We start from the raw sequence: 23,353 nt of genomic DNA, 5'->3' as shown, positions 1-23,353 counted from the left end.
CTGTCTTCTGTAGTACTGATTTCTCCTCTGGTATCATTAGTGAACTAATGCTGGTGTTCTAGGTGGATTCAAGAGACCATTTATGTTCTTAGGCATATACTTTTTCAAATAAGAGGTAAGAGAACGACCTAAGTCTCGTTGGTTTTTCTGTAAAGACATGAGTATAAACTTTAGCAGCCTCCCCAAATCTCAGAGTAGATAGTTGTATTCTGCTGTCCTGAACTGGCCATCTAATTTCATGTGGATAATGCATTCCTCACCATTTTCTGTTCTAAACTACGGGTTGAACTTCTATATGCTAATGATCAATGCCATGTTTTACAGGTGAATACATTCAACATTATGCAGCAATGTATGGTAAGTGCTAAGGAGACTTCAAGATGAAACATGCTATATAAAAGAATAAGCTTTATCATACCTGAAAAATTACATAAATAGATGTGTCCTTATTAAGAAGATATCAGTGACTGAACATCATAAACCACATATTAAAAGTCCCTTCCTGGTGCAGCATGAGGTATTACTCATACTTACACTTTCTGTGGGCTCAAAAGTTCACCCAGAAAAGTCTTAACATGTCTGTGACTTTTTGGTCGTAACCTGCACATTCTTTTCTGAAAACGTGACTACAGTGGGTTCAGCTAGGTGCCTAAACTAAGAAGGCTACCTCTCAACAGCCCAATTCAATTCTTAGCACTGCCCTGATAGTTTGATATTCCTTAACTCAGTGTGAGTAGAAATCTGTTCACTGACAGAGGAAGAAGATATCTAATGAATCTTTAAATCACATACTTACTGAGTTATCAAAATTTCTGTGGAACAGCCTAAAAAGGCCCTTGTGTTTTACTGTAATAACAGACAGCCAAGTAATATTTCCGTGGTGAAGTCTAAATTTCAAGTACTTGTTTCAGAAATTTTAACTATTAAAAAAGGGGGGCAAAAATGATGATAAAGAAGTAAAAGATGTTATAGAAGATTGCCTTCAACACCCAAAAATAACTGACTGGATAAGTAGTATACAAATTAGAACTTTTCAGTACTGTTTTTCTTACCTAACTCTGAAGTAACAAGTATGCATCATAATAATTTAGATGATTTAGATTATTTCAGTTGGAAGGGACCTACAAAGATCATCTAGTCCAACTGCCTGACCACTTCAGGGCTGACCAACAGTTAAAGCATATTATTAAGGGCATTGTCTAAATGCATCTTAAACACTGAAAGGCTTGGAGCAGCAACCCCCTGTCCAAGAAGCCTGTTAGAGTGTTTGACCACCCTTTTGGTAAAGAAATGCTTCCTAATGTCAAGCCTGAACTTCCCCATGTTGGCTTATCCACTCTACCTTCTTGAATAATAAACAAAATACTCCAGATTTTACAGAGACTCTGCTCTGTGTACTGTGAATTATTAAGAGAACTTTGAAATTGATACAGTGTCAATCTTCTCATTACAGCCTGCAGTATTCTTATTATGCAAAATTCCAGCAAAAAACTTTGGACCTATTTGTAACAAATCAGTGAATGAACTTTTACGTTTCCTTTTTTTTTTAATGTAGGAAAATGGGGGGAATGGTGTTTTGGGACCCCATGTAATTCGACGGAAATGAAATACAAAAGATGTATTAAAATAAGGCTCAAATACTTGTTCAGTTTATCAAAAGCCATAAAAAAAAGACAAAATATTTAATTTCATCTATACTGTGGCCTGTTCATAGGTTCAGATATGTAAATTTACTCATTAACCTTAGACCCCTTCCTTCCCAGTGTGCAGCGGACAAGGCCAACCAAATCAAAAGCCATGCTTCTAAGTGGATTCAATTTTTGTTAAGCGAAAGAAATATAACTATGCAGTGATGAATTTGGTACTTTAGAGGTCTCATATAGTTTTTTGAATAGCTACAATAAAAGCATGGTATTTTGCCTTTACTGAATGTAAAAGAATTTTAAATATCCTAGTTTTAATGCAATTGGAATTGTAATTACACATACTTCTTGCTAATTTCCTGATACTAGATAAATATTTAGGTATCCCAAAGAGGCATGAAAATATCTAGTGATACCCTTTCTCTCAGCTGATTTGCCTGGCTGTGTATCTCAGAACACCACAGAGAAGAGCCAGTAGATTGCAATGTGCAGGTCATTACGGATCTCACTCCATTTCAGTTTTAAATTTGTGCTCTGCAACAGTCCCACTCTAGATTTTCTTGCATGCTCTTTAGCCAGTTCTCTAACTTACCAAAGAGGGATAGATTTGGAGTGCATACACACATACACATGACAATACAGAATTATATAAACATCATCATCTTTCCAGATTACTAGATTTGTTCAAGGGTCAACAGGAAAAATAAAAATGAAATTTTATGTCATCTGTGTCCAGACAATAACAGAGAGTTTTCCAGATATTTTTTCAACTAAATAATTGGGCCACTTCCTGCAGCAAGAGAAACTGAAATTAGCAGACAAATCAAATATACAATACCAACACAAAAAGATTCCATAATACTGTTGCAACAACAGCATGTCGAGTATGGTAAAACATACTATATTATTAATGGCAGTGTGGAACACTGTAGTTTGCTGTTGATTTTAGTGGCGAACATGAACAGCTTCCTATTTTCAGAGTTCAAGATTTTCTTCTTTTCCATCAACCACAGAAGGAGAAGTAACAACAAATCCTTTCACGGTAACTCATGAACAACTAAAATGCTGGAGGGACAGATAAACTACTAGTGTCATTAGAAGTGGTCTAGCTAGCCTGCCTTAGGATGCAGATTTAATATCACCTGCAACACCATATAATGTGGTGCATTTTGTAGGAGGAAAAATTGCTCATCAAAAATATCATGCTTAGAAGGTGACTAAGGACAAGAAAACTTGTCAGAGCCTACTGAATGGCTCAAATACTTTCATGGCATAGGAAATTATCCCATTCACCGCTGGCACAAGCACAGACAGCATGGGGTGAACAGCCTGAATCAGCCTGGGTATAACTTCCAGCTACAACATGGCATCCTTTGGTGATCTCCATTTTACTTCTGTCTTCATCCCTTTCACAATTCAATCCAGATAGAAGAGACATTAACTTCACTAAGACACTGTGGATTTCAAAAGGTCATGGAAGGAGTGTAACTAAAGCATATGCTGCTTCACAGGCAAAACCAACTTTTCATTCTGCCTTTTACTGTACTTAAAAGCTAATAATGTAAACCATTTGCCAAATGCATTTAGTCTCTGACAGAGGGACACATATGTGATCTTCTAATTTACAGCTTGCACGTACAGATGTTTACACTTAGTAAAAGGATTCTTAATAGCATTTTAAAATTAAATGTGTGTTGATAATAGGTGTTTCAAACCCAAACAACACAGCAACTAAACTGATAAATGTCTTCATGCCTCACCATGCCTCATTCTCTAACCACATTTTTATAACAGATGAAAAAAAAACCCCCAGCACTTCAGTTGCATGTACACAAAATAAATGTTATTAAAAAATTCTGAATGAAAACTTTCATTAATTTTTATGTCTATGATCTGATTCCAAGTTGAAACATTTAGAATGCTACTAGGTTTATGTAGCCGAAAGCAGAACCACAGTTTGTTCACAGACGTTGCTTGCTGTCTGCAATTTTTTTTATCCCTTTGCAAAACTTTGAACCCCATCCAGCTTTGACACACTGCTTCTTCAGTTAATAACTATAAAGTTTCCCCTTGTCTCCTGTCTACTTTTCTTTGAGGCAATTGCGCACTCAGCACCCCGAGATAATAACACACATCTATAAGATAAAAGCAATGGCATTAATGTAATTGTCTGCCTTTCTCTCTTTAGCCTAATCTGTTTTTTTCCTTCAGTTTTGACTGCCTCTGTGACACCTGTTTTTGTCTCCTCTGATCCTACGACAGGTTTTCCGCTGACAAGGTTTTTGCCTGACAGAGATTCTGCCAGACAAGAACATAATAAAATATGAAGAACTGCTTGTCAGAGTTTCTGCCAATGCTCACATGAAATAAGGGGGAAAAAAAATCCTGACTTTTTTTTTAAAGGGGCCCTGTGCTGGTCGCATTTGGCCTGTCAGGAAAACAGCCTCCCTGGCCAATTCCTGCAAGCCAAACAGGTGTTTTCTTTTATGCTTTCCTTCTACACAAAAAACTTTCGCTTCAACAGTGGAAAACATGATTACAGAGGGGAAAAAAAAAAAAAGAACAAAAGCAAGACTCAAAATGCTTTCTCCTAAAAATGAAAGTTAGACCTAGCTTTGTGTAGTAGTACTTCATGAGCATGTTTTTAATTCACAACTGACCCCTTAAATAAATAAATAAAGTGGTAGGCTTTTTAACCCTCCTCATTGTTTATAGCTAATATGTTCAAAGGAACAAACTGTAAAGAACCTTCATTCCAAGTTTGCAGGAAAACATATGGGCTACTAGACAATTTGTGGGCAGACTGCATGAAGGAAGACACCTGACTCTGGGGACCACTGTAGGGAAGATGAGACAGAGCCCCTTCTCTTCTGTGGGATTTGGACTTGCAGTGCTCTCTGTCAGGGTGTGTGTTTGTGCCTACGTAAAGGAGGACTTCAGCACTGATGACCACCCTGATGGAGAAACACATGCAGATTAATCATGTGAGTGTCCCAACACACAGCTGCTTTTGTGTGTGTTGGTATCATCTGTCACCTCTGCTAGAGACGGCAACTGTTGATCAGTCTCCATGGTGTCACAGACCTGAGTGCACAAACTGGGCTTCGTCATGCTGACCAGCCTCTCCAGAGATGTCCACCCTGCATTCTCAGCCTATGGGTCCAGGACCCCTACTAAAGCTCAGACCTGGACCTTCATTCCCTACCTAAGGTATATTGTAGGTGTGCCTGCCTGTAGTCCTCTGCCTGTCTTGTAGATGACCCTCAGACTCATATTACAAGCTCATCTTCAGCCCTGTCTCTGGCCTCACCTTCTTTATTCCTGATCGGAGCCCCTGGGTGGACCCTGACCTGACTGATTCCCTTGCCATGCCTGAGGTTGTCAATGGATCCAGTTATCAGCACCTGGTTCCGTCTACTGTGATCAGACCTCGAGAAACTGTACCCATGGTACAGGCATGGCCAATGCTGGAGTTGCCCTTGACTTCTGGCTCAGACCTCTTTGTTGTGCAGATCCACTTTTGCTGCTCCTTGACACATGGATTGACAATGTCATTGTTGAAAGCTACAATATATAATGCAAGCTACTAAATGAACATCTCTTTCTAATACCTTGACTACTCATTCATCTTTGATGTTTCCTATCTGTTGTCTCCAAAGCCAAATCATTCCATCCTACCAGCCATTAACACCTTCTTAAAAATATTCTTTCCCTTAATAATGGTGAGATAGGAATTAGTATGTATTGTAATGGTCCTAATATCATATGGTTGACATACTATATACAGTGAGACAGAAGCACATTTGGGAGTCCTGGATTGCGGTCTGGATTTGGAGGATTTCCATCTTACTCCAAATGCACCTCAAATTCCATTAACTGTGATCCACAGATTCACCAAAAGTTTAGGTTGGAAGGGATTTCTGCATATTGTCTGGCGCAGCCTTCTACTGAGAACTGGGCCTCAGATTAGGTTATCTCTGGCCCTGTCAAATGAAACTTTGATACTTACAGTAGGGGAAATTCCACCACTTCTCTAGGCAACCTATTCCATCTTTTATGCAGCCTTGAAAACCATAATGAAATGCAACAGGCACTGCCCACCTGTTAACATCATTCTGTTTCGATGGAGTACTGTGTTGTAGAGGCATTTCACAAAGCCAAGACCATGGTAGTGTTTCAGTCTAGGGTGTAACTCTGGTTCAAACTATGAAATGCTTTCCCATGTGTGCTAACCCACCTCAGTTTTCTTAGGAAATCCTGCTGTCCTGAAGTTGTTGACAGCTGAAGATGTACAGACCCTGGGAATACTGGTTTGTACAGCTTAGTTCTACCATTCATAAACATCAATCTTTATCACCCCAATTCACATACTGTGACCATCTCACAAAGCTCCTGTTAAATATACTTCAGAAAAATTGACTGTAATCAATTGGAATGTAATTAGAGAAAACTTTGAGACTCATGTTATACATTTCTTGTATTATCTTTTCTGTTTCTAAAATCCAGATGGAAATAAGATAATAAAGTAACACTATTGTCTGCTAAATTAATCTGGGGCAAGTTTCCCCATAATGCTACAGCTCAAATTGAAATTCTTCCTAGCAGGTAAAAAAAAAAGTTTTTTCCATTGAATTTCACAGTTGCAAAACAGAAAGCTGAGGTAAAGTTACCCATGGTATTATTGTTACTTTGTAACATCTGAAAACAGTATGAATTTTTCATTCAGGCAGTCAATCCCATTTTAACCTTATGAAGCTATATGGAATGGAGTGGTAGGGTTTGTTTCACTTAGAGCTCCTTCAATTTGTGTTCTGCTTAACCTAGTGAACTCTAGTTAATTAAGATGTTCCTATAAACAATTAAGATTCTTGTAGGATCGTTAAGAAGATATAAAAATTTATGATGTAATAAAGTGTAATAAAATGATAAAGTGGTTAGCATATCACAGCAATTCATGTGCAGCAGCATAGGTGTTAAAAGAGACAAGTAATCAGGTACTGTCTTCTAACCATCCTGGAGAACTGTGGATGCATGTTGCAGAAGTCCACCACTGCTGCCCCACAAATCCATTAGTGATTTGCACTCTCAAGTCCCACAGACTTTAACCTGCTCATCTGGGAAAGAAGCAGCAAGCACCAGACCTTCTCTTGCTCTTATCTGAACCTATGCCATGCAGTGAACTTCCTATCACCACATGTAAGGGGGTAAAGCAGCCTCTATGTGTGAAAGAGAAATTCCAAGTGTTATTTAAAAAATCATTGTTTTTATTGGCTTTGCTCCACCTTGCAAAAGGTATGTCTATTTTTTTCCTTACTGGATTCTCTCCTTAAGAAGGGTAAGACATCATTGTCCAAGGCATCTAGTATTTTATCCTATGGCATTGGGTGTACTAAATGGGATGAATCCTTCTCTCTAAAATGTAAATAACAATACCTTGCACTTTTGAAATACTTTTAGTCTAAACCTCTCTGGGCATTTTATAGCTAGTCAAGGGAGATCATAGCTATAAAGGTGGCTTGTATTTCAGAGTTGCCAGTGGGTATCTGACAGTATTAATGCCAGTTCTGTGAAAGCACAAAGTGTGATTAGTAAATGAAAAGTTTTTCTGACAACAAAATGTTCATAATGAGAAGGGGCTTCACTTTGAGATGTGAATATAGCCCAACCCAACAGAAAAAGGCACTATTTTTCAGAATGGGTCATGGTTTGTTTAGGGCTTACCAGGCACTGGAGCAGTCCTTACCTGACTGCATAATGTCTGGTCAGGGATAATCTCACATGACCAAAGGACAATGTCCAATGGACACTGGCATATTCAAACCCATGGCTGTGAGCCAACAAAGTTGGGGAGAGGGATAAAGTTCTAACCTCTTCCTGACTGCATTAAGATGTCCTGGGGGTGGCAGGAAAGAAAAGAACAAAGATTTTATTCTGAGTAGGCCCCCAGGGAAATCCAAGGAGGTGTGAATGCGAACATATGTAAGTTAAAGCCTGTGGTTTACCCCCAAGGAAAACCTTACTCAACACCTGAGGATGTAAAATTTGCATGAGGACTAAACCCGTGACCATATGGTGGTGTAAGTATCAGCTGAATACAAGGGTGGAAAAGGAAGGCTTTTTATTTGATCTTGGGGCAACTAAGCATTATTTCCTTTCTGTCACTTCTGTCTTATAAAACTTTGAAACAATATTATTTGTCTTGGATGCCCTAATACTTGGACATTCTTATTTACTTTTACCTCAGCTTGACTTGATCTTGGAGTAACCCAAAGTAAACACTACATCACATCATTCCTACCAATGTGGCAGGCTTTAAAACCAGATAGTGGATCAGATTACCCACAAGATAGTAGAGTACATCTTTTCTGTGCTGTATTGGCCGCTTTGGGAATTGCTGCTGAAGGGAAGCAAAAAGGGATGGCATAGGCAGAAGGGGGGACTTTAAAAAGTGTTTACCAGTAACGAATGTTAATCAGGTAAGGTTCCTGGAAGCAACTGAATAATGAAAAATATGCCTCAGCCTTCAGGGTCAACAAGAAGTTATAACAGATGGATTAAAATTGTCAGTAGAAGACAGGAAAAGCCAGACTAGATTTAAAATAGTTTTGCTTTAAAAGTCATGAAAAGCTAGCCTTTGTTATCAATGAATTGTAGATAATTGCTTTGCTAAAAATCTCTATGGAACTAAAAAAACCCCCTCAAATCTATGATGTTCTTAAGTAATTTTAAAGCATTTTAAAGAATTAAATAAACTGAATAGAAGGAAACAAGTATTTTCAGTATGCTAAAATTGTGATTATTTTTTATATCCTATTGTACAGTACAAAAATAACCCAATTATTTTACCAGTAAACTATAATAACAGGATTACATTTCTCCTTGTCTTTTTAAGGATTTATGGCAGTTCTACTGGCTTTTAGAGAGACTCTAAGATCTGTGAGGTGTTTTTGTTTTGTTTTCTCTTGTTTTATTAGAGATTATCTTTGATTTTGCAAATCTGGATTTATTTCACTTAACAGCTTTAGACTGGAACACTGCTGATTTCTGTTTCAACATAGCACTCCTCTTCCTTCTTGCCTCATTCCCATACAACTCAGATTTAAAATCTAAACCTTCTTCCTAGATCAAGTACTTTCAGCAACTTTGGGGTAATGGAGAGATGCAATTTCTAAAATTTCCACAGCATTCTTCTTTTCCTTTTATTTATTTACACCTGTCCTTCTTTTCTTTTGTTCTCACTTCATGTTTCCTTTACCTGACAATTTCATGAACTACCACGTGGAAAATCAGAGTACTCAACAATTGTGAATGAAGAAGTCACAGTCATGTCACGCATCTCACTTCAGAACAGAGCATTCTCCATTTTCTAGTGGAGGTTGTTGTTTTCATTGTTAGTCTCATTTACAGGAAGCTAGTACATGCATTCTATAAATACTGGCAGCAGAAAACTTCCTTCACAAGGTGAAATTGTAACCCACATGGCAAGTCTCTGGGCATGAGTATTCACTGAGTGGCAGCTTTTAAACTGGAAAAGAGTAATGGATTTGCCCTGTGTGCCAAAATCTACTAGTTAATGTCATTTTCATGAAAACTGAAAGGAACTTAATCTCAAAATTACTAGAGAAAAGGCATGGCCAAGTTCTGACTGAAGATGGGGCCAAATGTGGCCCCATCATACCTCAGAGAGGTACTAAACCCTACTTGAATAAATAGCCCAGCCCCAAGCTGCGTCGATTGGCATGACGCAGGTGAAAAGACAAAGAAGATCACTAGGGGACTACGGACCAGCTTTCTCTGAGAGAAAAAGAAGGAAGACAGCAAAAGTGTTCACAGGATACTTAATTTCCTACAGTAGATTGAAGCGTGTGAAATTCAGCTAGTCTGAGAATGCACAGTATACCAAAACATCTGAAAAGAATGCTGCTGCTGTCTGATTGAGTTTTACCAGTGATCAATTTGAGGGCAAGACAGAGAATTAGTATTTCTAATTTTCTGACTCTCTTTGAAACAAGATGACAATGATTTCATACAAATTTAATAATATTATTATACTGTGGTTTTTTTAATCACAGCAAAGTCTGAGATACTTAAACTAAAATGAACAGAATGAATGTCATAAACAATAGCTTTAGTCCACTATGACATATGTCACCTTAGCGCACCCTTTTAGAGCAAAAACAGTTATGAGAGGTTAGACTGTATTTCCTATTGATACTTCATTGGGTCTTCTGACTTCTTGGACTAGGTATAGTAAAAGTATTTCTGCTAGCAGTACAGTAGTTGTTATTCTGACATCAATGACAAGCATACAAAGCAAAAAGCAAAGTCAATGAGATCAACATCTTTTTATTGCAGACTTCCTTAATTTCTTTCTTCATAGGATAAGATACTTCTGGTAGGGTAAGTGGGTGGCAAATAAAGTGGGTTTTTTTCATTGCTTCAACAAAGTCTGAGTAAGTGATTTTTGCGCTAAAGCTAATAAAATGTCATGGCTATCTTCATAGTACAATGTTACTTCTAACGTAACAAAAATATCAGAAGAAACTAATTCAAGCACTCAAGGAACTCTTCATTTTTTTGGTAGTCATCTTACTCCTACATTATTTAAAAGCCACAAAATAGCAATTGCATGTGTTAAAATAATTCTTCTTAAAAAAATCAACTATTACATTGTGATAAGATTTTATTTTTCACCATATTGACACTACAAATTATCTTAAACATTAAAAAAATAGAAGGAAAAACATCTGTTACCTGCTTGAGGCCTAGGAAATGTCTTGTCCAATTTAAACTTCTTTATTATTTTTTTTTTTAGAAAGTAAATCCCCACCCAAGCTGACAATATGAAAGCCAGGCTTCAGCTTAAAACAAAATAAAACAGTCTACTTATCCAAATCCCTTAAAATATTAAGAGATTCACACCAGCAATAGCCCGTTCTCCTTTATGCACAGCAGTACAAGAGAATGCTGCTATGCTCTAAGCAGCTTTTGGCTTCAGCCTTAAAGACGCTGATGGTAGGATTACCACTGTAGCAGAGGGGTGCAGGGTCAAAACTTGATAAGCTGAACTTTTGCCAACAGAAACATTTATCTTGCCACAAAAGAACTCCTCTGATGAATCTGTTCATGTATTGACAATCCTACTTTTGGCAACTCCGGACAGAAGAAACTAAACTTGTAGGAAACCTTTCCTTTCAAGATGTGTGCAGCTCAATTCTGGTGAGTGAGGAAAAACATGAGAAACACAATGGAAGCAGGAAAAAAGAAAACAGGCCAGCAGTTGCTAAGTGCAATAATACTGGTGTGGCTGTTTGCCCTTTCCTCCTCGCTCCAAGAATTCCAACATTTTAAATGGCAGTTATTAACATGAATTAACTCTGCACAGATTAGTCAAGTACAGCATGAGAAGACTGCAGTTCTAAGCTATTTTTGATCTGTTCAGTAAATTATGATTCTAGACTATCAGAACTGAATAACTTCCTGTTGGAAACACCTATTCTTTGATAATTACATTCAGTAAAGCACTACATCATGTGTCAAGGAGCTGAGTTGAAATTCATTAATAAAAATCAGAAGGAAACCCTTTAATTAACGCAGCAGGAAATACTATTTGCATTCAAGGAACAACTTCTCAAAGTGCCACGCTAACAGTCTAAAGAAAATCACTTCTGAACAGCAACCTGATTCAGTCATTTTGAAATCCAGGCGCTACAGTGAAATGAATCGATCAGTCTCCCAAATGCTGCCCTCAAAATCCTGGAAAACAGCTAAGATCAAGAATTGAAGCAGGTGCACCATAGTCTCCAGGAAGTAATTCATAAGCCTGTGCTTTGAGTATGTATATGAAACATACATCTGACCTGTCTCACTCTGCCATAAAATGTAAATACTCCAGACAAATGTACACAAAGGGTACTAAAAAGAAATAAATCAGAGAATTCTTTGCTTGGTGCAGTAGTAAAACAAACACTTTCTAATAATATATAGCTCTATTAAGTTTTCTATTTGGAATGTTAAGCACTCAGGTACAGTGGCAGGTGGTGCATCCTTGATCATCATATTCACCTTTCAACTTTCTGGATTTGTAAACCAGGGACATTTCTGTTATACACACTGAGGCAATCTCAGATTACAGTCATGTATTCTGATTTTGAATTCCACCACCTTGCAGAGAAGAATTTATCAGGAAAATCTGATCACACTCTTTTAAGATGTACTGGTTAAAAAGAAAATGCCAGATGCCCATACGCCAGAATCTAAGTGCTAGTCTCCTAATTTCTATTACCGAACAGGAGGACGCCCTGGAAAACACCCATACAAGTCTTCCCTATCTGTGGGTCAGTAAGACCTCAGATGCTACACAAAGCCTAAAAGCATGCCCGAATGAAGAAATTTTGCAAGGTTTAGCAATCCTTCCAAGAAATATGAATCTGGTTATACTGTGACTGAAGATACCTTTCTGGGAATTAAGACGAGTGAAAACAAGCTGTGTCCCTAAGGAATCTAGTATATAATAAATCTGCAACCAGCTACCCTATTGGTGGTGTTAGGGTATTTCTAGGCAGGCTGTATATATTACTACACAGTGACACAGGACAGCATGGTACCTGCCTTCATGCTTTCCTTCATGCTATGTGAATGTTTTAAAACTTCTCTGGCAATCTGTGAATTTGTTGAGCATTCACACTTGCCATTTGTCAGCATACTCAGGCACAAACACACAGATATGAACTAAATAGAGATCAAGTGCATCTTAGGAGGGAAGTACTGAGCTCCCACACCAGGACCCATCAAAATAAAATAAAATTTATAGTATATAACCCACTGAATGTCTGGCAGAAGTGGGGAATGAAGACTCTGCTTGCTTAGGTGCTAATAGCCTAGACCATGAGAAGAAGTCTCCAACACTAATCTCTTCTGCAAATGCAGTAAACTTTCTCTTTTTTCTTTTTTTTTAATTTCTTTTTTTTTTCTTAATTGAAACATTTTAGGTATCCTCCTTATTTGCCTTCTAATTGTGTATACAGCTCTCTCTTTCTCTCTCATGGATAGCTTAATCAAGACTGTCAAGAAAAAAAAACACCAAACACAAAATAGTAAAGGATAAATAAAAAAGGAAGGTGTATTACTGTATTTTGACACTTTTATATGGGATCTGGGCTTTCTACCCTCTTTTCTTTCTCTAGCTATTTGAACATGGGAGGAGAGGTTCAACTCACAGATCATACATGCACACTTTTGTTGAGCCATATAGGATACACTCATTTCATTATGACATCCAAGTTCTGCAGGTGTGACATTGGTATGTTTGAATTTCCATTAGGCTCAGTGACTTATTGGCTGATGCTCCTTTGCAATACAAACTCTGCTGTGCAACCATACTATAAACATTTTGCCTTTCTGTTAAGCCCTGCTAGAACTACATTATTTCCTGGAGGCTAGGATATTCTTCTGAGCTCTACACAAGCTGTTGAACTCCAGTGGCAGTTGAAGCTATTGCCAGAATAACAGACCCTCACTTTGACATCCTGAAAACTGATGTAAAGAAAGTATGTGCATGCATACACATGCACAAACCCAGAGTGCACACACATACATGTACAGACAAATACATATTACTACTGTCTATATTGCTCCAGCTCTTATTATTTAAGGAGAATGTGAAAGATGGACAGAATAAAGAAGACATGCCCAGAACAGACATTTCTTACCATGTGCCACCCAGCCATGTTTACACTGATCACAGGTTCTCAGGTTAATCTTCCCTGGCTGAAAACATTCACATGTGCAATTTACCAGTGTACAGCGGATGGCCTGGAAAAAGAAACAGAAATCACATATTAATGTCTTCCTTCCTTCTTGTATAAATCTGTTGTGAGGGCTAGAAGGGTATTAACCATATAGCAAAAACTAGCCTTCTAACATTCAAAGCATTGCTCATTCTTTTAAGTAGAGATTAATTTTCTTTCAAAAACATACATCAGTATCCCTGAGCAATGACAACCAAAATGCTTATTCAGTAATAACGTAGTCTGTTGTCCCACGGAGATGAATACATTCCTGATGTCTTTAAAAGAATTGCTCCATTTCCTTTAGGAAAAAAAGTAGCAGGATGAGCATCCTGTAAGTGTTCCACAAATTTCCTGGTTTTGCATCAGCTGCCTGAAGGACAATGTTATTAGTGATGTCTTACTACACCAGCATATCAGCTTGATTAAAGCCAAGAGTAAAATGAGGAAAGAAAAACATACAAAAAGGAAAACTACAGAACTCTTTCCCCTTCCCCCATGGTATCCAAAGGTTATTCTCAAGTTTCCTTTTTGGGTTTTACGATATAACTCCACTACAGAAGGGAGTCATGGATTTGATATGTTCCCAAAATATGACAAAATGATCAATGTGCAAGAATAGGACTGGTTCATAAAACATCCTGTAACCTTCCTTTGCATATTTCTCCAATATCCAGGCATAAGCCTTTACCTCTTTGCACTCCCTATTTGTCAAACATATATTTCTCTGTTTTGCAAAAGATGAAACTATTTCAAAGCAGCAATGCTAAAACTCCATTCCATTGCAGAGATCTAAAATTTGCTTAAATATTATACCTTATTAATATCTCATGTCTCCTTTTAAAAATATTTTAAAAAATTTTAAAATAAAAATATTTAAAATAAACCTGTGTAATTTCAAAAATTACACAGGTTTACTTTGACAGGTGCTAGCTACATCCACAGAAAAGTGAATATAAATTGAATTATACTCTTTTTAATGTGTAACAGACATATGTTTTTAAATAGTGTAGAAGATGACCTGTGCACTTCAAACTGCTACTAATAAATTTATGGCATGCATTTAGATGTAATTTGCATGGAGATTTCTGAAACAGAGAGGCTTATTCTGATCATTCACAGATTAACAATCTACTGTAACTACCAGAGCTGCCAGGAAAAGATATCTCTATAGATTTAGACGCAATCAGTGATTACTTGGGGGCTAAGGTTGGGGAAGGATGCTTGATACCTACTGAGATACTGAGATACTGAGATACTGGCCACTGAGATACTGAAGTATTATGAAGGCTCTTGCTGGTTCCGAACAATTACCCCCCGCGCAAAACACACACACTCTTCCATACCAGAAAATAATTACCTTAACTATACTGACTTGAAGAAAATTACATTCAACTACAGCTTGGCCAAGCTAAACTCCTTGCTTGCTGACAATGAAAAAGGTTCACAGTTATTTTAAATGTTTTATCTCTTTACTTACTTATCTGCATCAGACTGCAATTTAAAGCCATTTACAGTTCATGGATCCACTTAAAAACTGTATCTCCCAACAAATTTCTGGTACAAGAGCCCTTTCTCCCTCCTATCCTATCTGCTCTTATACTATCTTTTACTCTGGAAAACCAAGTAGGGAAAAAAAATATCCTGCTCTATTATGCCTGACACTTCAGGGCCTCAGTCCCAATGTCACCTGTCCAATTACTCATTAGCTAGGTTATAAAACACTGCTGTATGTATGTGTGATTAAAAGAATTAGTAATATGAAATATAAGGGTACCAAAGAAGTGCTGACCATGCAAGAATAATATATGTGTTTGTGGGTTATGAGAAAAAAATTCTCCTGAAAGGTCCTGTTTCATGTTCGATAGTTTATTGACTCAGTAATATATCAGGACTCCACCAGTCAGTAATAGTGTTCTTTCTCTAACATGTTCATTAATTAATGAACTCAGTAATTAATTGTACTGCACAAAGAAGGGCTTACAAAATGGTATTCTTATTTTGCCATAAGAGGTTTTCTCACATTCACCACCTTTTTTAAATCTCTGCACCAATGTGACACACGTGTTGTATTTTATGTTATTTTGTCTTGTTCATGTGTCACAGTATAAAAGAGGAGTAATATAATGTATGTACACATACTAGATGAAACTATGTCATTTGGTAGAGCTGCTTTATTAAGGCTCATCAGTATTTCCATTACAATCCTATCTACTTTTGGCCTAGAGGTTAAGAGGTTGCCTGTAAAAATTGGAATCAGCTTGAACCTGAAATACAATGTTTCAGGCTAAGAGTGAGTTTTATTATAGACATTCAAAAATTATCCATTTAGCCATTATAAATTCTAAGATGGGGGAAAAAAGTTTAGAGGTTTCATGTTTCCTTTCATCTTCCCTGAGTTAAAGGGAGTCTTGATGGTGTAAAGTATTGAAGTTTAAGTAATTAGTAAGATTGTTATCTTTTATACATAATCCCCAAAAATTCATGCAAACTTTTCAGAAACATGAAAATGTCAGCTTGTTCCTCAAACAACTAAACCTGAAAAGTTTTCAAAAAGAGTTATATATTTTAAATTGGATTGCTATGCGAAACTCTAAAGACATGTAGCATGGCCAAAACATTTAGGCTGGCCTTACTTGGCCACTTTTTCTGCAAAGGGTGTGTTGATGCCAGGTTATGATCTGGTTTCAGGAGTTTCCCATCCCATCACTGAGAATCCCATGCATACTTCTAAGTAATTAGGATAACCCCTCATGCTGCAAGATGCTTATTTGGGACTGGAAAAATTAATATTTTAGTTCACATTCTGGCATGATCTTGGGCAAATTACTTTGTTAGCCTGATGCCTACGTTCCCTAGGCAATAATCAGACACAATGATAGTAAAGTGTTGTTGTCAGGCTAAATACAACGTAAATTGTGAGGCACTCTATAGTCATGGTAGCTATTAAAAACCTCAACTAGAATTTAGTCTTTATTTCAAAGATTTATTTTTAACTTCACTCAGTTCATCAAGAATCATTCTAACTACCTCAGATCACTACAGTATTGAATATGAAACCAGCGTAACTTGGCAGAGAGAAGATTCAAGATGCCAGGAATAGCGTGTGTTCCTACACACAGAGACGGAACATTAACACTACTAACATGAAAGAAAGCATTGTCTTTGAAGACCCTCACAAAGCAACCAATGTATGTGCTGAGGCTTGCAAGGATATGCATCTGAATTATTAAGAATATATTTCTACTGGTTTTCAATAAGATTTAACTTAGCATACAAGTCACTGACAGTTCATGCAACAGGCTCAGGAATGACCCAAAATGGCAGCAGGAGATGAATGTCATATAGATTCACTGACAGAACAAACAGCAGCCTCTCCGTTCCCCAGCAGCAGGATTTCAAGGTACAGAGAGGATAAAAGTAGAGTAGCTGGTGTGCTTGCAGGGTCGCAGCATGGATTGGTGTAACTGTGGTTGGACATCTGTTACTGCTTAATTTGAAAAAGGTGGGGTGGGGAGTAAGGATAATAAAAAGATCCTGGGTGAGTCTGCAGCAGCTAAATATTGTAGGCATTGTTCAAACCTGTTAAAAAGAAGGCATAAAAATCCAAGGGTGTAGCAATGCTAAACTTCTGCCAGAAAACACTTCTGGAAGAGTACTGCTAGGCATTCCAGAAGTCATCCACTGTAATTTAGCCTTTGCAACATATTGCTAAAAAGTTTACATAACGGGACTCTGTGTACTACATTATTTTATAGAGAAAAAAACCAGAATTTTTTCCTGACTAAGGTTTTCCTCAGAAACTCCTCCAAGAAAGACAGAAAGAAAACAGACGGAAACTAAAAGAAACCAATGACCTTGCATAGTGAGAGGAACAGTAAAATCAGTAGATACAGGCTCCCCCTGTACCAGCTGATAGGCAAACGTGTATTTAGATAACAACTTGCAGCTTCAGGCTCTTAAGTAAACAACAGAACATGGCTTCCTACAGCTTCTTGAAAAGTGCCATTATGTTCTACCATGTCAATGGTCTGCAGATAACAGTTCTCGGACATTTTTACACATCCCTTCCACTGAGTTCCTAACATAAAGCTCCTCGCATTTCTACCAAATTACAGCAGCCCTTGAGGACCTGTGGAGGAAATGGAGTGGATTTCAGTAGAATCATTTTAAATAGTTTACTCAATTTATTCCTTAAATCCTAAAGCAAAGGTATTAAGGTTTGAGAACAAAAAAACACATATACAAGAATAAATTAATGGTTTTATAACTGACAGTGAAACATTCAGAAATATCTTGCTGCTGTCTTTGAGATCTTCCTGTAGAGTATAATGCAGAAAGAAGGGAACTTTGTCTAGTATTAAAGCATGTGACCTAGTACACCTATGTGTAAATTCGTACGGCTAATAGTAAAAGATGTTAGACCTGACTTTTGTGGGTTTCCCCCAGACCAAGGATATTAATTTAACATAGTTTGGGTAATTTAATTATATCTGACAAGTAAATATTATTCACATATTAATGGGAACAGCCTATAGCAGTAATGGAAAATCAATCTGCCCGGCTGTTTTGCAGAGTTTCCAAGAGATAAGAAGCAATAACCTATCATGAAAGGGATCACGGTGTGGGAGATGGAGGGCAACACATAAAGAAGAGATAGATATGATTCCTCCTCTGGAGTTCTTACAAGTGACCACAAAAGATGGAGGCAGTTTAAAATGATGTAACATTCTGGACAGACAGGTAAGTTTTGCAAATTCCTTTATCCTCAATTTTAATAGTAAATCTAACAAAAATTCTTAATGTAACTAGTGAAGAGGGTCCAAGGGTTCTGTGAGGTTAAATAGCATCTTACTGAAGTCTCAGCTACATCCTTCTATGCAATAGGCCACGTCTAACAGAGCCTTGCTCTTAATGTCCTTGCCTCATCATTCTCATGTACAAAAAGTTATTTAAGAAATGTCTCCTATCAAGTCATGTGTGATATAAGGGATCACTGTGCACCTGAATACATCATGGAGTCAGCTACGCTCACTCTCTTTGCATGAACGTTCCATCTACCTATTCAAGCATCTACCACACATTTATCCTACAGAGCTCACACAATCTAATTCCACTCACAGGAGCACAAGACTTGAAGATTATTTGGTCCAGTGTTTGTGAAATCTTTTTAATTAGACTTCAAACCAGCAGACTGGTACGTAAGTGCAGTTCCTTACAGCTGCATTAAAATCAATAAGACTCTGCATGAGTATGCACTCTGCACAAATGAATTTGTTAATAAGGAAGTCAGGGTTTTTACACACACACATATACACACATCTATACTTAAAATTGAGTGTAATTCTCAAGTTCTACACATTTTATTTGGTCTCTTCTCCCAAGTAACTAGCGACAGAATGAGAGGAAACACCTTCAAACTGCATCAGGGGAGGTTTAGATTGGGTATTAGGAAAAATTTCTTCACTGAAAGAGTGGTCAGGCATTGGAACAGGCTACCCAGAGAGGTGGTGGAGTCATCACCTCTGGGGGCATTAAAGGATGTGTAGACATGGCACTTCAGGGAGATGGTTTAGGAGACATGATAGTGTCGGGTTGACGACTGGACTTGATGATCCTAGACGTCTTTTCAAACCTTAATGATTCTATGATTCTATTAATTGACAGAATAAATGATCTTGTTTATTATTTTAAAAACAATAAAAAGTTATTGTGTTGTACCTCAATAAATATTTGGGTGAAATGATGGGAAGTATTGGAAAAGTAAAAGCAAAAAGCACTTTTTACAGCTTACCTCTCAACTCTAAAAAAAACCCCAAACCCTGCATGTAAAATACAATTGAAAGCAAGTAACAATGTCATTGGGAGAATAATTTAAAGCCATACAGTAGTTGGTCTTCACACAGGATGGCACATCAAAGTAATCATTCAAAGTTAATGAGCAAGAGGTTGATGAGAAACAAGAGAGATACACTCTTCTGTTGCTGTATGTTGGGTCATGACAAGAAAAGATATGAAGCAGCAGGCAACTGGTGGGTCTCCAAGTGTTCCAGCATTTTTTAATGGCAAGTCTCCTCTGCCATTGTTTTTCTTAATGTTTCTTGGTTATAAAGTGAAGAAGATAAAATCTGACACTATTGCTCAGCACAGGATTGTACCATACTACAATTTTAAGTTGGGTTGGTTTTTTTCTTTCTTTTTCAGAGCAGATATCATGTACTCTGTAAACAGCTCTTAGGGGATCTCTCACTTCTCTTCTTTACTACTTCAGGAATTCCAATAAATTTTTTTCTTTCTTGTCAATTAAGCATTTCTTTAAAAGATCACAGCATAAATTCTGCTGTGTAAATGGCAAAAACATCCCAATGAAATTATACTATTTTTAATAGCTGGTAAATCAGGAGTACAACAGAGTTTGTTTTAAATTAACACCAAAAGGAGGATCATTTGCATACTGACATTTAGGAAAATCACAATGTGACTTGCCTATAGTAAGCCTGGTATTTTAGGGAATTGTTGTGGTTTATCCCCAGCTGGCAACTAAGTGCCACCCAGCAATAACTAAAACATTGGTGTGTTATCAACGGTGTTTTCAGCACAAATCCAAAACATAGCACAATACCAGCCACTATGAAGAAAATTACCCCAGCCAAAACCAGCACAGCCATGCTACCTAAATGAGAAGATCACCAAAGCTTGGATGTAGGCAATAAAAAATCTGCAGTCATTCAACTTTGAACTAGACTTTAGGACAAATTTTTATACTTGAGACCACAAACTTGTGTCCTTATTGAATTGCTCACACATTTGACAACACTTAGAAAAACAACTAAGGTGTTGTGGGCCACCAAATACATTCATAAGTCATTGCTAGCAGATAATTGCACCTACAAGTTAGAGGCAATCACTAAAAGTCAGAGCCTGGCTACATTTCACTAATTACTTAAGTCTATGAGCATAAAAAAAGAGAAAATTTTGTTTTTCAAGAACAAGAACAGTCCACTCCGCCCCCACACATACAAAAGTATTTCTGTCTCTGTAGAGAGACCCAGTGTCTCCATCATGTAATTCTGGTATAAAAATTACAATTTTTAAACTCACCTACAATTTTTATATGGGTAATTCTGCAGCCAAAACACTGGACAGAAAGAAGGGGAATGCCTTGATTCTGATCCTGGGTCTGACACTCCCACAGATGCACTGTGTGGCACTAGTTAAGTCACTTACTTAACCACTCAATTTCTAACTTCCCATTATTTAAAAACTGGGTATGGTATAGCATACCATTTTCAGAGATTAGACTAATGAATAACTCACAGAACATTGTGACATATGAGGACAGAAGGTAAGGCAGAGCATGAAGCATTACTATTTCTTTTGTTGTCAAAAAAATTTTAACAGATTTTTTTAACTCTACTACTTTAGGGTCTGCCATTGGTAAAGGAATAATTCTAAACACAGGAATCACCTAGAGAAAATAAACTTAATTGATAGATGACCATTTTTCAAGATCATTTCAAGACGACTTCAAAACCTACAGGCTAATAATGCATTGCCCAAAACAAAAAAAAAGTAAAGGGAAATATACTTTACATTTGAATGGTCTAAGAACATCCATGCAATGCAATGAAGTTTCTGACATCAAATTGGGTGGGAGTGTTGACCTGATCGAGGGTAGGAAGGCTCTGCAGAGGGATCTGGACAGGCTGGATCGATGGGCTGAGGCCAGCTGTATGAGGTTTAACAAGGCCAAGTGCCTGGGAAAGAGGGGCTGGAAAGCTGCCCGTCAGAAAAGGACCTGGGGGTGCTGGCTGACAGCATGACAACATGAGCCAACAGTGTGCCAGGATGGCCAAGAAGGCCAACAGCATCCTGGCTAGTATCAGGAATACTGTGGCCAGCAGGAGTAGCGAAGTGATAATGCCCCTGTACTTGACGCTGCTGAGGCCACACCTTGAATACTGTGTTTAGTTTTGGGCCCCCCACTACAAGACAGACATTGAGTTGCTGGAGCATGTCCAGAGAAGGGCAATGAAGGTGGTGAAGGGTCTAGAGAACAAGTCTTTTGAGGGACTGAGGGAACTGAGGTTGTTTAGCCTGGAGAACAGGAGGCTGAGGGGAGACCTTATCGCTCTCTACAACTACCTGAAAGGAGGTTGTAGTGAGGTGGATGCTGGTCTCTTCTCCCACGTAACTAGTGATAGGATGAGAGGAAATGGCCTCAGGTTGGATCAGGGGAGGTTTATATTGGGTATTAGGAAAAATTTATTTGCTGTAAGAGTGGTTAAGCATTGGAACAGGCTGCCCAGAGAGGTGGTGGAGTTGTCTTCCCTGGAGGTGTTCAAAAAATGTGTAGACGTGGCACTCTGGGAGATGGTTCAGGAGGCATGGTGGTGTGGGGTTGACAGTTGGACTTCATGATCTTAGAGGTCTTTTCCAACCTTAATGATTCTATGATTCTATGAGCTGTTTTCCATTCAGAGATACCCAAATATCTTCCGAGTTGTTCACTGCATTGCAGCATTTTTTTAGCAATTTCACATCATGCTATATTAGTATTGTTTCTTACTTGTATTTATTTTCAGTAATACAATTTGAAAGGTACTAATATTGTTATATTTCTCTGTGGCATTCAAGAAAACAGTTACTAATACAATATGAAGGGAAGGATGCTAACACGAGAGAAAGCTGTTAATAAGATAAAACAGCCTTTCCTGGAATAAGGACAACCTATCCTTTAAGCGTTTTAGAAAACCATTTTCAACTCTTCTTGAGAAAAAGCTGGTAAATCAATGGGGAATAAGAAAAGGAAAAATAATAAAATGTCATTTGTAATGCTGCATTTAGGTTAGGAGTCACTCTTCAATTATACTTTAGCTACTTCCAAATGTGGAAACCTGTGTCAAGGAATGCTACCTAGACTTTTCTAGAGAAAGCAAATATGACGCAGAATAGCTTTGTTATTTTCCAGGAACTTTTTGTAGGCCATGTTCATCCTGATCCTACACACTCAACTCACAGTGCTGCCAACAGGATATTCTACAAAGACTGCAGGTACAGTATCATCCTATGTTTCTACAGCTTGTAAAGCTTGCCTGAGGTTCTCAAGCATGAAAGGCAAAGTTGTTTGCACTAAAAAAATTAAGACTGACAAGTTCTTCTTTGCTTAAAATTTGAAGAAAAACACATAGTTGATTTAAGAATGAGATTATATGTGCCTGAGAGCATGTTGGCAAATGCAGAGCTTGTTCTTATAGATGCAGACCAGACTGATGTTATGATACTAGCATTGTCAGTCACTGCAGTTCAGCCACGCATTTGTCAAGGCAATGGCCAGTGCCAGACAGATACCCAACAACGAAGATGGACGCACCTGCAAAAAGCCTAACCATACCCTCCTCTACCCATGACTCTCCCAGAGGTTAATGTTGCTAGCTCCACCTAGCTCCTCATCTCAAGTAAGCACAACTACAGTCTCCTTCAGAGACCACAGGAGGCACGTTGCTTCCACTGGTTTTACTGCCCTGCCCACCCTGGACCAATCATTCTCTGTTTCTTAGCTGAACAAGAGAATGGTTTACTACACTATCCCTGCACAGAATGTTATTGCTTTTATATGCAAAAATAAAAACACTCCCCAAACTGAAAAACTTTGTTTAGCCATTGCTAGTAGAAGTACAACCACTTTTCTTTCCATAAACCTTACTGACACCTTTCCAGGAGAAACGATGAAAAAATCTCTGCTGGCAACTATATAAGATAAGGTGTACTGACATTCTCATGCTGTGGTATCAGCCTTCCTATTCATAACAGACTTCCATTTGCTTGCAGCAAATGTTTTTAGAAGACAGTATGTAAACCAGTAATGTTTGAAACTTGTGATGTAGAATTTAAAACTAAATAAAGCATGGTCCCAAAGGA

At 37.8% G+C, this 23,353-nt stretch overlaps 1 protein-coding gene across 12 annotated transcripts in view; it reads right to left on the bottom strand.

The window, feature by feature from the left end:
• The window catches only part of BNC2 (basonuclin zinc finger protein 2), a 333,471-nt gene that overhangs the window by 108,802 nt on the left and 201,316 nt on the right, over positions 1-23,353 (bottom strand). For all 12 annotated transcript variants that reach the window (XR_012658054.1, XM_075079226.1, XM_075079227.1 and 9 more), the window contains one exon: positions 13,355-13,457. Coding sequence is in view for 11 of the 12 variants with exons in the window: in XM_075079226.1 (XP_074935327.1) it covers positions 13,355-13,457 (103 nt within the window). In the remaining variant the exon portion in view is untranslated. The remainder of the gene's footprint in view (positions 1-13,354; positions 13,458-23,353) is intronic.

This window comes from Phalacrocorax aristotelis, chromosome Z (assembly GCF_949628215.1).
Source record: "Phalacrocorax aristotelis chromosome Z, bGulAri2.1, whole genome shotgun sequence".
NCBI lineage: Eukaryota > Metazoa > Chordata > Aves > Suliformes > Phalacrocoracidae > Phalacrocorax > Phalacrocorax aristotelis.
The sequence above is the reverse complement of the archived record's forward strand: the minus strand, read 5'-3'. Positions and strand labels throughout refer to the sequence as shown.